The 18,966-nt window shown below is 43.8% G+C and overlaps 1 protein-coding gene across 2 annotated transcripts in view; it reads right to left on the bottom strand.

Annotated features, from left to right (window-relative positions):
- Positions 1 to 394: 394 nt before the first annotated feature.
- Positions 395 to 18,966, bottom strand: part of ULK4 (unc-51 like kinase 4) — a 1,043,381-nt gene continuing 1,024,809 nt past the window's right edge. Inside the window, exon 37 of one of the 2 annotated variants that reach the window (XM_077269068.1) lies at positions 395 to 747. In XM_077269068.1, coding sequence (XP_077125183.1) covers positions 681 to 747 — 67 coding nt within the window. In that variant the 3' untranslated portion in view covers positions 395 to 680. The remainder of the gene's footprint in view (positions 748 to 18,966) is intronic. The other variant, XM_077269069.1, reaches the window with a different exon arrangement.

The raw sequence follows: 18,966 nt of genomic DNA, 5'->3' as shown, positions 1-18,966 counted from the left end.
ATCTACCCTTTGTATAGCTGATAAATGTTAGTTATGGGGAACTCCTTTAAATAAAGTTTTCCCACCACAAACCTGAACAATGATGACATAAATATTTTTTCTACTCCAATTTCATATTTGATATCTGACAAATCTAATGCTGGATGAAATTACCATAGATTCGTGCTCCGATCAGCTCCTCATCATTCTTCTCGTCACTGAACTGCGTCTTCCCACTGGCATTTTGTCACCGAGAATGATGTGTTTATTTAGGAAATGAAGAGCCTGAAAAACTAAGAGCTTCTCGACATACAAATATGTTTCTTATGAATATATGTGGGATATGTAGGAATATAAGGAGCTTACCAAAGTATTTCCTATTTAAGGTTTAGAAAAGCTACAACATTATGCACACTCCCTAATAAATCCCATATTATGTTTATTGAAATGTATAAAAACATGAAAAAGAATTTTTAGGAAAATAGAAAAACATGTTACAGGCAGTGTGTATCCTACCACAAAATGCAGGCCTTTTCTGATGGTCAGAAAGGCACAGACCCTAATGAACACACACAAGATTGCATTCAATACTTCAGTAACATTAAACAATTTACTCCTTTAAGACTGTGGATGAAGTCTTATGCAAGATGAAGGCTCTTCTTCCAGTCCTGAGAATGTAGACACAACATTCTCCTGGTGCCTTATCGATGTCCAACTGTGCGAAGGATCTCATGTGCCAGGGAAGTCACAGCTATATCCTTATTCAGGCTGAAACAAAAATCACAGCGCTTTAGATGAGAATCACACCAGGAATAGAAACTCGTGCAGACATGAGAGCATTTCATCCAGCAGTGGAAGTGTTTCACGGGCCCCATATTCTGCAGTGCGCTAACAACATGTCAGCACGGGCTGAAATCAGAGGTGTGCAGAGATAGAAGGACCCTATATAATGGCCTCCATACAACCTGGAGGCTGTATACAGCTTTGTTGTTTGTGTGAATAACCCTCTAAATGCAATAATCAACAGAAAGTGGAGCAGATATTAATTTTGTCCAATATTTAATAGATGCTAACTTAGGTAAGTCACTCTGAAAATGCACCAAAATGTATCATAGTGGCTCATGCTGGATAATACATTTTGTCCTTCTTTAAACACTTTTTTTTTCTACGTTTACACCTCTTGGTTTGTTTAGGTTGCATCTTTTTTGTCTCATGAAACTCATAACACATTGTCACATTTAATCTTCACCCACTTTCCCTCTAAAGCAACACCTTTATTCTTCAATTCATGCCCAACCGTAGAATGAACTGCAAAAGGTGGCCACCACACATAGCAGTCTAAGGGCTGTCCCACACCACACGTCCAGATAATTCCGGTACCGGAATAAATCGGTACCGGAGTTATCCGTGTCCGTGTGCCTGGGAACTCACGTAGGCCATACGTGCGGCACACGTGTGCCGCCCCTATGGCGAGTGGGTACCACACGGAGCGTGTGGTACCCACGCGTCTGGTACCCTGCATCGTGCTGAAGCCGCGATTCATATGTTCCCTGCAGCAGCGTTTGCTGCAGAGAAAATATGAATAATAGTGTTTAAAATAAAGATCTATGTGTCCGCCGCCCCCCCACCCCCTGTGCGCCCCCCCCCCGCTGTTCTGAAAATACTTAACCCGCCTCCCTCGCTGCTTCCTGGTCTGGCCGCGGCTTCTAGTGTATGCGGTCACGTGGGGCCGATCATTTACAGTCATGAATATGTGGCTCCACCTCCCATAGGGGCGGAGCCGACTATTCATGATTGTAAATGAGCGGCCCCACGTGACCGCATACAGTAGGAGGCGCGGGGCAGAGAGGAAGGAGTGACAGCCAACGTGGGAGCGGGTGAGTATTTTCTGAACAGCGGGGGGGGGGGGGGCGCACAGGGGGTGGGGGGGCGGCGGACACATGGATCTTTATTTTAAACACTATTATTCATATTTTCTCTGCAGCAAACGCTGCTGCAGAGAAGATATGAATTGCGGCTTCATCACCAATTGGGGGGGACAGCGCTTACTGTAGCGCTGTCTCCTGCACGCACACGGACCCCAGACGGAGAACGTCCGTGTGAGGTCCGTGTTTTACACGGACCCATTGACTTTAATGGGTCCGTGTAATACGTGCGCTCCCACGAATACTGACATGTCTCCGTGTTTGGCACACGGAGACACGGTCCGCAAAAAATCAATGACATCTGAACAGATGCATTGATTTTTATGGGTCTACGTGTGTCAGTGTCTCCGGTACGTGAGGAAACTTTCACCTCACGTACCGGAGCCACTGACGTGTGAAACCGGCCTAAAGCTAGATGTGTCCATTCATGTCTAAATGTGGGTAAAAGTTCATTCACATTATTACATAATAATAATATGTCCAATTAAGATTCCTAAGTGACCCTTTAAAAAGGACCTATTGCCAGTTTTAGCATGTTAACCTCATTGAATAGTGGCTGCAGAGGTGTATCAAATGGACTTTTTAGCTTGTAATTTCTCAGCTCCATTGCAGAGATATTAGGTTGTAAAGTTTATATGCTAAGGGTATGTGTCCATGTTCAGGATGGCCGGAGCGGAAAACCCGCGCCGCCCCCTTCTGTAGACACGATGATTCCGGATGTGTTCATTGCACACATCCGGAATCATCGCACTCCACACATAGGTAAACGGACATGCTGCATTCTAAAAAGACGCGCCTCATGTCCGGAATCGCAGGGCCGCCGGGTGCGTGTTCGCACGCATAGTGGAGACGGGATTTCATAAAATCCCCTCCACTATGCTGTAACATCTGGACGCTGCGGATTGAATGCTGCGGCACTACGCAGCGTTCAATCCGCAGCTATTGCGGATGTAATACGGCCCATGGACACATACCCTAAATTTTGCTGAAACCAAGTGACTGTGAATACAAATGGGGGAGGATTGTGGAGCAGAGCTTTGTGTCATTACAAACACTTCTTGAAGCTCTCATTTCATAGGGCTATGTGCACACGATGCGGATTTTGCTGTGGGTCCGCAGCAGTTTCCCATGAGTTTACAGTACAATGTAAACCTATGGGAAAACACCAAAAACACTGTGCCCATGCTGTGGAAAAAACCGTGCGTAAACGCAGCAGTTTACATTCTGCAGCATGTCAATTCTTTGTGCGGAATCCGCAGCGGTTTTACACCTGATCCATAATAGAAAACCACAGTTGTAAAACCGCAGTGGAATCCGCACAAAAACCGTGGTAAATCCGCAGGAAAAACGCAGTGTTTTTGCCCTGTGGATTTCTCAAATCCGCAGAGGACCATTCTACGTGTGCACAAAGCCTAGTAGTCAGCGTGGGGGGATGGTGAGTAGAGCAGAGCTGACCGCCCTGTGATAGGGGAGCTGCAAGTAATGTTTATAATGACACACCGCTCTGTTCTACCCCACTCCCTGCTTGTAATCACAGCAGTTGCTGTTAGTAAGATCAGTTAGGAGAGCAGAACTGTGTGTCATTCATTTCATGTCTCACCCAAAGAGAGCTTGATGTGACCTTTTATAGGCAAGTGTTATTTCCATACTGCATGACACTTCCTGGTATTGATTGGTCAGAATCATTCAGGAGAAAAAGTAACCCTGGTTAATCCTGGTTGCTTTTGTTTTTTTTCCCCATCTGTTTTCTTTCACTGAGGAAGATAGATGGTCTGCTCACAGAGTGTATAATCATCCAGTTTTCATCTAGAAAAATTGACTTTTTTCCATCTGTATTGCAGTCTGTTTGGCATCTGTTTTTCTAAATCAACAGTCATTAAAATGTACAAAAACAAATACAAAATTGCAATATATCCATAAAAATCAAATGCTATACAATTGATCCATATGGCATCTGATTGTTCTTTTTGTGCACCCATAGACTTGAACGGGCAAATCTCATCCGAAATACGGAAGAAACTCTAGTGCGTGCTGCAATTTTTATTATGCAGATATTCGATCCGTGTGAAAAAAATTGTCAACTGAGCAGCTCTTTGAATAACATTCGTTCAAGTGTTGTCGTGTTTTTTTCATGGACAGCTCTCAGACTGAAAATATGGTCCTGTGAACTTAGTCAAAAAACAAACTAGGATGGAATTTAAAAGTACTAATTATGTCTTGAGTGTGTCATCCAATTTACGCGAAACCTCATAGACTTTAATAGCCATGCCTGATCTGCAAAACAGATGAGAACAGGACTTGCTCTGAGTCTTATGGATGAGAGACACAGATCCAGTTTTAAAACTAGTGTGTCTATGGCTCAATGAAACTATGTGCAGCCTGAGAAAAAAACGGCCAGTACTAGGACATGTCAAGCAAATGGTGATGTAGCCTTAATGAAATTAGAATCTACATGTTACAAGATAATATCTCCACAAGGATGTGAGAAATTAAAAAAAATAATAAAAACTACAGTTTGTTCAGCTCTGCGGCCACGATTTCATGAAATGGCCAGCTTAACATACTATCGTATTTAGGCTATGTGCACACCTCAGGATTTTGTCAGGATTTTGTCAGGATTTTTCATCAGGATTTGTAGCCAAAACCAGGAGTGGAACAATTAGAGGAAAAGTATAATAGAAATATATGCACCACTTCTGCATTTATCACCCACTCCTGGTTTTGGCTACAAAACCTGAGGAAAAAGCCTGACAAAATCCTGACGTGTGCACATACCCTTACTCGAGTATAAGCAGAGTTTTTCAGCACATTTTTTATGCTGAAAACCCCCCCTCGACTTATACTCGAGTGAGGGTCCTACAAGATGGAGGCAGAGCGGCAGCGGGTCACAGAAGCCAGGAGCCAACTGCTGTGGCTAAAGCCTGTGCCCGCTGCTAAAGAGAAATGAATATTCACTGAGCTCGCAGTGAATAATCATAACTCTGTAACAGCAGGCACAGTAGTCGCAGCCACCGGGCGATCAGATGTGCACACTACTTAAGAGAAATTAATATTCACTTCTCTCCACTCCCATTGGCGTGGAGGGCAGTGAATATTCATTCCCTTAAGTAGCAGGCACCAGGGCCGCCATCAGGGCATTACGGCCGTGACTGGCGTATGGGGCCCGGTGGGCAGAGGGGGCCCGCAAGGCAACAGTTAAAGCCGCCAGCCAATTGGAGGCTGGCAGCGACGTCAGCGCGCACGGACATCATTCGCCGGCGACTCCGCTCTGAAATGCCCGCGACGGACGTCGGCGCTGGAGCCCGGCCAGGTAAGGAGAAAGGTTTTTTTTTTTTTTACTGAATGCGGCAAGCCTGGGGCATGATAAAGACAAGAGGGCAGGATGGGAGATGCAGGGGCTTGATGGAGACACGGGGGCAGGAATGTGAGACGGGGCAGGAATGAAAACACGGAGCAGGAATGTGAAACACGGGCAGGAATGTGAGACACGGGGCAGGAATGTGAGACACGGGGCAGGAATGCAAACACGGGGCAGGAATGCAAACACGGGGCAGAATGTGTGACACGGGGTAGAATGTGTGACACGGGGGCAGGATGGAGACAAATGGGGCAGGAATATAGGGCAGGATGGAGACAAATGGGGCAGGATGGAGACATGGGAAAGGATGGAGACAGATGGGGCAGGATGGAGACAGATGGGGCAGGATGGAGACAGATGGGGCAGGGATATGGGGCAGGATGGGGACATGAGGCAGGAATATAGGGCAGGATGGAGACAGATGGGGCAGGAATATGGGGCAGGATGGAGACAGATGGGGCAGGAATATGGGGCAAGATGGAGACAGATGGGGCAGGATGGAGACAAATGGGGCAGGAATATAGGGGAGGATGGAGACAGATGGGGCAGGAATATGAGGCAGGATGGAGACGGGGCAGGATGGAGACAGATGGGGCAGGATGGAGACATGGGGCAGGAATAAGGGGCAGGATGGAGACAGATGGGGCAGGATGGAGACAGATGGGGCAGGATGGAGACAGATAGGGCAGCAGGATCATGGGACAGATGGGTCAGGATCATGGGACAGATAGGGCAGAATCATGGGACAGATGGGGAGATCATATGGGGCAGAATGTGAGAACATATGGCTGGAGCCAGGAATGAAATACACGGGCCAGGATGGGGTATATTATTACCATAGGGGCTAATTAAGGGATATTATTACTGCAGTGATGTATTTATTTTATTTTTTGAGGATACTGTTTTAAATGGGGGGGGGGGGCGGTCCTGTTGCTGTGTAGCGTGATACTATGTCGCCTTTTTTTCTTCATCTGGTGTAGTGTAGAAGTTGTGGAAAAAATTAAGCAATGTGTTCTGCAAAAGGAGCTCTAGATAACTGTGTTATTTCCTGCAGAGACAAGTCCTGGCTGGAAGACGTGATGGCGGTCTGTGCTGGATGAAGATGGAAAGCGAGGCTGAAGGACTTCATCTAGAGATGTCACTGGTGAGTCAGTGTGTTACCTGTACATGGACACTGCATACTAAGTACAGATCTCCTGTGTATAATGGCACATATGGTGATATTAGTATTGTGTTTTGTTTTTTTTATCAATGATCAGTATTGCAGTATTCAGTCACTATGTGGTGGTAATATGTGGTCTGGTCAGTGTGCGGTGGTATTTGTCCCTTGTATGTGCTATTATTCGGTCACTGTGATGGTAATATGTGGTCTGGTTATGGTGTGGTGGTATTTGTCCCTTGTATGTGATATTATTGGTCATTTTAAAAATTGAAAAATAAATAAAAATATACCTAAATTGTATTGCATATTTTAACAAATTTTTAATAGGTTACAGTAGCGTAGGGCCCGGCCAAAAGAGTCTGCCGTGTCGTGGTGGCAGATTAGAAAAATCTTTTGGCCAAAACAAAAGCTGCTGTTATAGGTGTGATCTGGTGGTGGGAACTGTTAATGTGTGATAGGTGAGAAGTGGAGTTTTTCCAAGAGAGAGCGGTGGGGCTGTGGACAGTTCGAGGGGTGGAGGCGGAGCTGGGGTGGAGCCTCAAGGGGGCCCTGAAAATTTTGCCACTATGGGGCCCCGAAATTCCTAGTGGCAGCCCTGGCAGGCACACATGATTGCCCGACTGCTGCAGAAAGCAGTGAGTATTCTGGCAGCAGTCCTCTGTAAGCAGCACATGTCGTCACTGCCATGCGCTGCTTGCAAGCATAAATCAGCTGCTGGCATTGGAATAAGACGCTGCAAAGGAGAGCAGGGAAGGTAAGCGGGATTTTTTTTATGCTTTTCTGATGGGGGCCATGCATATCAGGATAGGCATGAGGGAGCCATGCATACCAGGATAGAGATGAAGAGACCATGCATACCAGGATAGGGATGAGGAGCCATGCGTACCAGGATAGGGATGAAGGGGCCGTGCACATGAGGATGAGGGGACAATGTATACCAGGCTTATTACTCGAGTCAAGTTAAGCTTGGATTCATCTATGTAGGTTGTCATCTGAGGTATTGAAGGTTGTATGACTAACACTGAGCACAGTCATACAATGTAATTGTTGCCTTCAGTGGTGTTTTAGTTTATCTTAAATGAGTTTATCACTAGGATCAGATAGTTAAAGTGGTTGTCCAGGTTTATCACGAAAGTCTGCAGTCACTCTATGTAACAGCGCTCTTTGAGAATACTCCAGTACCCATGGCAAGATCGAATGGTCATGTGACCGCAAGTATGAGATATGCATACTCCTGGCCACATACTGACTAGACGTGCATGTCATCGCTCAAGCAAAGCCGCGCACATCTAGTCAGAATATGGCTGAATGTATGTATATTGCATACTTGCGGTCACATGACTGCTTAGTCTCTCTGTCGGCACCATAGAACCCAAACAGAGCACGCTGTGAGGGTTCACAAGTCTTCAGTTACATAGAGTAGTTACAGACTTTCATGAAACAATCCATTTAAAAACTACTAGATTATGGTGGTCCAATCACTGCGACCCCCACCAATTGCTTCTGTCCCCCATTTAAATGAAGCAGTAATCCAGCATGCACACTTGCACTCTACATATTCTGTATGGGACAGCCAGAGATAACCAAGTATAGCGCTCGTCTACATCTCGCTGTCCTATAGGGAATGAGCGGAGCAGCAGTGACCATGCTCCACCATGTCCAGTGGTCACATTATACAGTGGGATTTCTTCTACGATTTCTGGTTTGTGGTCACATTGCGTGTACTGAGACATGATGCCGTCCGTGTTTCTCACGTGCAGTTTCCTACTTCTTGCTGTGTGTACAGACGGGTCTATACCTCCGATTGCTCTTATTATTTTTTTGTTACACTTACTTGGCCTGGTGATACACATATGAGAAGTGCACAGAATGAGCATTAATGGTACCTTAATTTCTGACATTTACACACTGTTGCGTGTCCTCGTACACAAAGGAGGATGAAAGGTATGAGTGTTTTGATCTGCTCACTGGTATCATGTTGGTACAGCTGTTTCATTTATTTTGAAAGAAAAAGTTAGGAAGCCGGGCAGTATGTTAGATTCCTGTGTGTAGCGAGGGTCAGGATGTGTGTTGGCATTCTGCAGCTTCCTGCCAATGTAATGGTCACACCCTGCAGCAAACTTGCAAATGTTCCCAAATGTAAAAAAAGATTTTATGCATAGACTATGAATGCCATAAATAATAAATGTAGACCATGGTGAGTGGAGAGCACATAATATATGTTTTTAATATACTTTGCTTATTTTCAAAATGGCCAGAACCTAGTATATTAAAACCCAGCGTAATAGCAATCATTTATTTATTGTTTTCATATTCTCGGCAGTGCAGCCTAGATTTCTGCTGACCACATGGTTTCTGCGACAGTAAGAGGTAGAATGTTTTTAGTGGTGTTTGGAATATTTACTGATTCTCTATTCCCACAAGTCTTCACAAATCAATACTGCTGCACAAGTCAAAGAAGCTGACGCTCAGTTCTCCTACAGCCTTCTCGCCATTTGCTGCTGATGCTTCCATTATGGAAATGTGCTAGCTCCCCCAAATCATAGGGCAAGGTGAAGAATCAAGGTGAATTACCAGACTTAAAAGGTTATGTACGCATTTTAGCAATTTTTCGTTACATATCTTGAAGTGTTCTTTTTCTTAGTTTTTTAAAGTACCGTATTACAGTTCTGCTGAACTTTAAGCTGAAATGTCTTAATATTCCCTGTTCCTTCTGGCTCGAAAAAGATCTTGTATTGCATATTTCATCAATGGAAGATTCCAGTAAAAATGACAAAAGTTATAAACAAAAATACATTTAAGTTTACAAAACCTTTGTGGGATAAACTTAGCTGAATGTGGCACCAAATCAAGTGTCAGATATCAATTTTATAGGGTCTCATGCACACTATGTTATACAGTCATGGCCAAAAGTATTGACACCCCTGGAATTCTGTCAGATACTCAGTTTCTTCCTGAAAATGATTGCAATCACAAATTCTTTGGTATTATCTTAATTTAATTTGTCTTAAATGAAAAAACACAAAAGAGAATGAAGCAAAAAGCAAAACATTGATCATTTCACACAAAACTCCAAAAATGGGCCAGACAAAAGTATTGGCACCCTCAGCCTAATACTTGGTTGCACAACCTTTAGCCAAAATAACTGCGGCCAACCGCTTCCGGTAACCATCAATGAGTTTCTTACAATGCTCTGCTGGAATTTTAGACCATTCTTCTTTGGCAAACTACTCCAGGTCCCTGATATTTGAAGGGTGCCTTCTCCAAACTGCCATTTTTAGATCTCTCCACAGGTGTTCTATGGGATTCAGGTCTGGACTCATTGCTGGCCACCTTAGAAGTCTCCAGTGCTTTCTCTCAAACCATTTTCTAGTGCTTTTTGAAGTGTGTTTTGGGTCATTGTCCTGCTGGAAGACCCATTACCTCTGAGGGAGACCCAGCTTTCTCACATTGGGCCCTACATTATGCTGCAAAATTTGTTGGTAGTCTTCAGATTTCATAATGCCATGCACACGGTCAAGCAGTCCAGTGCCAGAGGCAGCAAAGCAGCCCCAAAACATCAGGGAACCTCCGCCATGTTTGACTGTAGGGACCATGTTCTTTTCTTTGAATGCCTCTTTTTTTCTCATGTAAACTCTATGTTAATGCTTTTGCCCAAAAAGCTCTACTTTTGTCTCATCTGACCAGAGAAAATTCTTCCAAAACGTTTTAGGCTTTTTCAGTTAAGTTTTGGCAAATTCCAGCCTGGCTTTTTTATGTCTCGGGGTAAGAAGTGGGGTCTTCCTGGGTCTCCTACCATACAGTCCCTTTTCATTCAGACGCCGACGGATAGTACGGGTTGACACTATTGTACCCTCGGGCTGCAGGGCAGCTTGAACTTGTTTGGATGTTAGTAGAGGTTCTTTATCCAACATCCGCACAATCTTGCGTTTAAATCTCTTGTCAATTTTTATTTTCCGTCCACATCTAGGGAGGTTAGCCACAGTGCCATGGGCTTTAATTAAACTTCTTGATGACACTGCACACGGTAGACACAGGAACATTCAGGTCTTTGGAGATGGACTTGTAGCCTTGAGATTGCTCATGCTTCCTCACAATTTGGTTTCTCAAGTCCTCAGACAGTTATTTGGTGGTCTTTCTTTTCTCCATGCTCAATATGGTACACACAAGGACACAGGACAGAGGTTGAGTCAACTTTAATCCATGTCAACTGGCTGCAAATGTGATTTAGTTATTGCCAACACCTGTTAGGTGCCACAGGTAAGTTACAGGTGCTGTTAATTACACAAATTAGAGAAGCATCACATGATTTTTCCAACAGTGCCAATATTTTTGTCCACCCCCTTTTTTATGTTTGGTGTGGAATTATATCCAATTTGGCTTTAGGACAATTCTTTTTGTGTTTTTTCATTTAAGACAAATTAACCCATTAAGCCCCGAGGGTGGTTTGCACGTTAATGAGCGGGCCAATTTTTACAATTCTGACCACTGTCCCTTTATGAGGTTATAACTCTGGAACGCTTCAACGGATCTTGGCGATTCTGACATTGTTTTCTCGTGAGATATTGTACATCATGTTAGTGGTAAAATTTATTCGATATAACTTGCGTTTATTTGTGAAAAAAACGGAAATTTGGCGAAAATTATGAAAATTTCACAATTTTCCAACTTTTAATTTTTATGCCCTTAAATCACAGAGATATGTCACGCAAAATACTTAATAAGTAACATTTCCCACATGTCTACTTTACATCAGCACAATTTTGGAACCAAAATTTTTTTTTGTTAGGGAGTTATAAGGGTTAAAAGTTGACCAGAAATTTCTCATTTTTACAACACCATTTTTTTTTTTAGGGACCACATCTCATTTGAAGTCATTTTGAGGGGTCTATATGATAGAAAATACCCAAGTGTGACACCATTCTAAAAACTGCACCCCTCAAGGTGCTCAAATCCACTTTCAAGAAGTTCATTAACCCTTCATGTGTTTCACAGGAATTTTTGGAATGTTTAAATAAAAATGAACATTTAACTTTTTTCACACAAAATTTATTTCAGCTCCAATTTGTTTTATTTTACCAAGGGTAACAGGAGAAAATGGACCCCAAAAGTTGTTGTACAATTTGTCCTGAGTACGCTGATACCCCATATGTGGGGGTAAACCACTGTTTGGGCGCATGGCAGAGCTCGGAAGGAAAGGAGCGCCATTTGACTTTTCAATGCAAAATTGACTGGAATTTATATGGGACACCATGTTGCGTTTGGAGAGCCCCTGATGTGCCTAAACATTGAAACCCCCCACAAGTGACACCATTTTGGAAAGTAGACCCCCTAAGGAACTTATCTAGATGTGTGGTGAGCACTTTGACCCACCAAGTGCTTCACAGAAGTTTATAATGCAGAGCCGTAAAAATAAAAAATCATATTTTTTCACAAAAATGATCTTTTCGCCCCCAATTTTTTATTTTCCAAAGGGTAAGAGAAGAAATTGGACCCCAAAAATTGTTGTGCAATTTGTCCTGAGTACGCTGATACCCCATATGTGGGTGTAAACCATTGTTTGGGTGCATGGCAGAGCTCGGAAGGGAAGGAGCGCCATTTGACTTTTCAATGCAAAATTGACTGGAATTGAGATGGGACGCCATGTTGGGTTTGGAGAGCCCCTGATGTGCCTAAACATTGAAACCCCCCACAAGTGACACCATTTTGGAAAGTAGACCCCTTAAGGAACTTATCTAGATGTGTGGTGAGCACTTTGACCCAACAAGTGCTTCACAGAAGTTTATAATGCAGAGCCGTAAAAATACAAAATCATATTTTTTCACAAAAATGATCTTTTCGCCCCCAATTTTTTATTTTCCCAAGGGTAAGAGAAGAAATTAGACCACAAAAGTTGTTGTGCAATTTGTCCTGAGTACAACGATACCCCATATGTGGGGGTAAACCACTGTCTGGGTGCATAGCAGAGCTCGGAAGGGAAGGAGCGCCATTTTACTTTTCAATGCAAAATTGCCTGGAATTGAGATGGGACACCATGTCGCGTTTGGAGAGCCCCTGATGTGCCTAAACATTAAAACCCCCCACAAGTGACACCATTTTGGAAAGTAGACCCCCTAAGGAACTTATCTAGATGTGTTTTGAGAGCTTTGAACCCCCAAGTGTTTCATTACAGTTTATAACGCAGAGCCGTGAAAATAAGAATTCTTTTTTTTTCCACAAAAATAATTTTTTAGCCCCCAGTTTTTTATTTTCCCAAGGGTAACAGGAGAAATTGGACCCCAAAAGTTGTTATCCAATTTGTCCTGAGTACGCTGATACCCCATATGTGGGGGGGAACCACTGTTTGGGCGCATGGCAGAGCTTGGAAGGGAAGGAGCACCATTTGGAATGCAGACTTAGATGGATTGGTCTGCAGGCATCTGCAGAGCCCCTGATGTACCCAAACAGTACAACCCCCCCACAAGTGACCCCATATTGGAAACTAGACCCCCCAAGGAACTTATCTAGATGTGTTGTGAGAACTTTTAACCCCCAAGTGTTTCACTACAGTTTATAACGCAGAGCCGTGAAAAGAAAAATTATTTTTTTTCACAAAAATGATTTTTAGCCCCTCAAATTTTTATTTTCCCAAGGATAACAAGAGAACTTGGACCCCAAAGGTTGTTGTCCAATTTGTCCCGAGTACGCTGATGCCCCATATGTTGAGGTAAACCCCTGTTTGGGCGCACGGGAGAGCTCGGAAGGGAAGGAGCACTGTTTTACTTTTTCAACGCAGAATTGTCTGGAATTGAGATCGGACGCCATGTCGCGTTTGGAGAGCCCCTGATGTGCCTGAACAGTGGAAACTCCCCAATTCTACCTGAAACTCTAATCCAAACACACCCCTAACCATAATCCCAACTGTAACCCTAACCACACCCCTAACCCTGACACACCCCTAATTCTAATCCCAACCCTAATCCCAACCGTAAATGTAATCCAAACCCTAACCCTAACTTTAGCCCCAACCCTAACCCTAACTTTAGCCCCAACCCTAACCCTAACTTTAGCCCCAACCCTATCCCTAACTTTAGCCCCAACCCTAACTTTAGCTCCAACCCTAGCGCTAACCATAGCCCTAACCCTAGCCCTAACCCTAGCCCTAACCTTAACCCTAGCCCTAATGGGAAAATGGAAATAAATACATTTTTTTAATTTTATTATTTTTCCCTAACTAAGGGGGTGATGAAGGGGGGTTTGATTTACTTTTATAGCGTTTTTTTATATCGGATTTTTATGATTGGCAGCTGTCACGCACTAAAAGACGCTTTTTATAGCAAAAAAGTTTTTGCGTCTCCACATTTTGAGACCTATAATTTTTCCGTATTTTGGTCCACAGAGTCATGTGAGGTCTTGTTTTTTGCGGGACGAGTTGACGTTTTTATTGGTAACATTTTCGGACATGTGACAGTTTTTAATCACTTTTTATTCCGATTTTTGTGAGGCAGAATGACCAAAAACCAGCTATTCATGAATTTCTTTTGGGGGAGGCGTTTATACCGTTCCACGTTTGGTAAAATTGATGAAGCAGTTTTATTCGTCGGGTCAGTACGATTACAGCGATATCTCATTTATATCATTTTTTTTATGTTTTGGCGCTTTTATACGATAAAAGCTATTTTATAGAAAAAATAATTATTTTGGCATCGCTTTATTCTGAGGACTATAACTTTTTTATTTTTTTGCTTATGATGCTATATGGCGGCTCGTTTTTTGCGGGACAAGATGACGTTTTCAGAGGTACTATGGCTATTTACAGTATATCCGTCTTTTTGATCGCGTGTTATTCCACTTTTTGTTCGGCAGTATAATAATAAAGCGTTGTTTTTTGGCTCGTTTTTTTTTTTTTTCTTACGGTGTTCACTGAAGGGGTTAACTAGTGGGACAGTTTTATAGGTTGGGTCGTTACGGACGCGGCGATACTAAATATGCGTACTTTTGTTTTTTTTTGTTTTTTAGATAAAGAAATGTATTTATGGGAATAATATATATATTTTTTTCTTTATTTAGGAATTTTTTTTTTATTTTTTTTTACACATGTGCAATTTTTTTTTTTTACTTTTTTACTTTGTCCCAGGGGGGGATATCACAGATCGCTGATCTGACAGTTTGCATAGCACTCTATCAGATCGGCGATCTCACTCACATCGCTGCAGGCTTACCAGTGCCTGCACGGCACCCGGAAGTACTCCCTGCAGGACCCGGATGCAGCCCCACGGCCATTTTGGATCCGGGGACTGCAGGGAGGAGACGCTCAGTACAAGGTGAGTACATCGCCTTGTACCGATCGTCTCAGGGAAGCCCGCAGGGAGCCCCCTCCCTACGCGATGCTTCCCTGTACCGCCGATACACTGCGATCATGTTTGATCGCGGTGTGCCGGGGGTTAATGTGCCGGGGGCGGTCCGTGACCGCTCCTGGCACATAGTGCCGGATGTCAGCTGCGATAGGCAGCTGACACCCGGCCGCGATAGGCCGCGCTCCCCCCGTGAGCGCGGCCGATCGCTATGACGTACTATCCCATCGGTGGGAATTAAGGCCCACCCCACCTCGACGGCATAGTACGTCATATGGGATTAAGGGGTTAAATGAAGATAATAATACCAAAGAATGTGTTTGCAATCATTTTCAGGATGAAACTGAGTATTATCTGACAGAATTGCAGGGATGTCAATACTTTTGGCCATGACTGTATATATATTTTTCCAAGACGTCCCTCCTGACTCCACCATCAGGAGGTTGTCCTTCTTATCCTTGATAGGGACAGGAACACACAAGAGGTTAAAAGGCCCCTCCCTCCACCACCCTCTCAGTGGTTTTTCCTGTCCCTATCAGGGATGGACGCAGAAGAGGATTAACTTCAACTTCCAGGGAATAGGAGGATCGGGCTGGGATCTTCGTCATCCCTCCCATTTCTCCTGCTGGAAGTCCGGAGGCCGACACCCCGCTGAACTAGGGGTCCCTCAGCCTGGTCCACGGCAGTGGTGGGCCCGGGAACGAGCCGCTTCCCCTCCGGAGGGGCTCTAGGCTCGCACGACAAGTCCCGGTGTGTGTTTTCAATACACACAGAAGTGACTTCCGGTTTCAAGAGAAAACCCGCGCCCTCTAGCGACCGGCGTGCATTCCACCGTGGAACACACTTCCAGTCTATTTGGAAAAAAAGGGCGCCGAATCCTAAAATTAAAGGGGAACCCCCTTCTTTTTTGACGATTCAGATGGAAGACAGGTGAGGCAATACTATTTAAGGTATAGCAGGAGGGGAAGCTGATGTTCGAGTCAGCAGGTCAGCTAGCCAGAAAAGGACAATCCATTAACTGGTCTGATACTCCTACTGAAACCCCAGTACAAGTGAGTTTTCTTGGAGTTTGTGCCTCACACTGTCACTCTGTTATACGGCCACACTATTTAGATGGGGTATAATTGATTGTGTATTCCTTTGTTCCTTTTATAGCACAAGGAAACCCCTAGAAGGACCATAGCACCATCTGCACCTAAAAGAAGGGGAAGAAATGTGCCATGTGTTACAGAATGTAGTGGCGGATTTTCTTAGCCAGGAGATGGTTCAGCACTCAGAATGGGAGCTGAACTGGGAGGAATACAGTCATATTATACGCCGGTGGGGGATCCCCCAAGAAGACCTGTTCGCTACCAGAAAAAATGCAAAAACGGAAAAATTTGTTTCCCTCAGGCAGGGAGACAGGCCAACAGGGGTGGATGCCCTATCTCAGAAGTGGGACATGGACCTGGCATATGCTCAACAGTGCTGAGGAAGATATGAGACATCATGATACTATCATTTTGGCCCAGAAGGAGCTGGTTTCCCCTTCTCAGGAGGATGGCCATAGACGACCCTATCATCCCAACAGAAAGGCAAGATCTACTGTTCTAAGGACCACTACACCATCCCAAAGTGAAGCTCCTATAGTTGTCTGCCTGGATCCTGAGCGTGAGATTTTGAGGTCAAGAGGTCTCTCGGATGCGGTCATAACAACTATTCAAAACAGTAGGAAACCGGTGACCTATATACAAAAGCAATATATACAAAAGTATTGAAAAAATTTTGTTCACAATATCCCATGGCGACAAGAGTACCTTCTAAGCCTGACATTCCCAGGATCTTAGAATTTCTACAGACAGGGTTTGAGAAGGGCCTAAGACCCAGTACACTTAAAGTGCAAATCTCTGCCCAAGCGTCGTCTTGGACTATCTGCTGGCGTTTCACCTGTGGATTGAACGATTCATTAAAGCAACAGTCAGATTAAGGCCCACAGTCAAGACCTACATCCCACCATGGGATTTGAACACAGTCCTAAATGGTCTGTGCAAACCACCTTATGAACCGCTAGAAAACTCAGACATAAAGTCTCTTTCCATTAAGACTGCATTCCTGGTGGCCATAACAACAGCCAGGCGGATTGGGGAAATACAGGCATTCTCCATAAGAAGTCCATACCTACAAATCTTAGAGGACTGCATCATACTTAGATTAGACCCTGCTTTTCTGCCAAAAGTAGTGACCCCTTTTCACATGAGTCAGGAAGTAATCTTACCTTCCTTCTGTCAAAATCATAAAAATAAGGAAAGGAAAGGTCCTTCCATTCCCTAGACGTCAGAAGAATAGTCCTCCAGTACTTGGAGGCCACAAAAGACTGGCGAGTAGATTCCAATCTGTTCGTACAATTTTGGGAGAGAAATAAGGGAAAAACGGCGTCAAAAGCGACATTGGCTCAATGGGTCACATCAGTAATCAGCCTGACCTACGCATCTGAAGGGAAGTCTCCTCCAGTCAATGTGAGAGCCCACTCCACGAGGGCAGTGGCAACATCATGGGCAGAGCAAGCAGGTGCTTCTGTAGATCAGATCTGCAGGGCCGCAACCTGGACAAATCTTAGTACCTTTTGCAGACACTATAAACTGGATGTTTTAGTGGCCCAAAAAATGGCCTTCGGGAGGAAAATCCTCCAGGCAGTAGTCCCACCCTGAATGTGTCCTCTGGCATTCTCCTGATGGTGCTGTCAGGAGGGACGTCCTGGAAAGTAGGCATTAGACCTACCGGTAATAGGTTTTCCAGGAGTCCATCATGACAACACCAATTACATTCCCCCCCTTTAAGAAATTCCTATCTGATATGTGACGATAAAGCATGTAGAAGGAATATGAAATAAAATAGAGTTGCATCCATCCTGGTGTGGTACTTGGAAAAATCACTGAAAGGGTGGTGGAGGGAGGGGCCTTTTAACCTCTTGTGTGTTCCTGTCCCTATCAAGGATAAAAAGGACAACCTCCTTATGGTGCGGTCATGATGGACTCCTGGAAAACCTATTACTGGAAGGTCTAATGCCTACTTTTTACAGGATGATACTGTGTGGAATAGCTCAGCAAACAGCAATATTTCCTACAGCTGAATAAAAACACTGACGTATACCAATGCTATGGACGTCAAAACTACCCTCTTAACCTCTGTCGGGTGAATGGAAGGGCAATATGAAGGAAACGGAGACAAAAAAGGCATTGGCAATGATATTTCCAACTTTATATTTTCTCTGGGTTTATTCTCCTAAATATTGACTGTTGTATTCTGACCAAGCTAGGAAATGGTCTCTTTTAATAGCAAGAACGTATGTTTTTGGAGTGTGCTATATATTAAAGCATATCTAATGCTAACAGCCATGGATTCCTGTCTCAATGAAAGGGAAAACTGCATGAATCAGAAATGTGAAAGCTTGCAGTTTTGCCAACAGCGGGAACAATTATCACGTCTTCAGTTTTCTCAAAACATAATTGGAACACGCTGATTTTAGCAAACTGGAAACATGCTAGTCTTCCTATTTTCACCTGCACTTCTCCTTTTTTCTCCACTTTGTCTCAATCTTTTCAGCTGTTTCTATTTTTAACAGTATATATTGCCCCAAATCCTTGTCCTTCCTGTGGTTTATTTTTGTTGCAACCTATACATTTTCTGTTCAGTCTATGCCTTGCTATTTCCTCTCACTGAGTAAGCAGCTGGATTTCCCTCAGGTTTTATCTTTTTTTAATGCACTCCCACAGCTCCCACCCCACTCGATCTTCAACCAATTCATGCTCTTAAAATATAAAGTTGCAAAAAGGTAAATGTATGCAAACAAGAAAGAAATGTACTTTTCAAGTGCAGTTTATGTGATAGTGTCAACATTTGCGCAAGGGCTCTAATCCTCCCTTTCACCACTTAAGGACTGAGCCATTTTGTAGGCTAATGCCCGAGCCTCATTTTTCAACTGTATTTATTTATTTTACTCACTTATATAGTGCCATTAATTACACAACGCATCACACACTTTTTCGGCAGGATAAATGTGCACCTAGCCCTACTGATGTTTGACAGGCAGAATGAAGAAATCAACAGTAGGTGAAGAATTGGTTTAGAGATAACCCTAATCCCAAATGTTTGGTTTCCTAAATTTCACCACAGGGATGACAGCATTTGAAGGGTGTAAACAAAAGGAGGGCTCCCTTTCTCAATCTATAT

This window comes from Ranitomeya variabilis, chromosome 6, assembly GCF_051348905.1.
Source record: "Ranitomeya variabilis isolate aRanVar5 chromosome 6, aRanVar5.hap1, whole genome shotgun sequence".
In the NCBI taxonomy this organism is placed as follows: domain Eukaryota; kingdom Metazoa; phylum Chordata; class Amphibia; order Anura; family Dendrobatidae; genus Ranitomeya; species Ranitomeya variabilis.
This window is presented reverse-complemented; position numbering and strand designations above follow the sequence as displayed.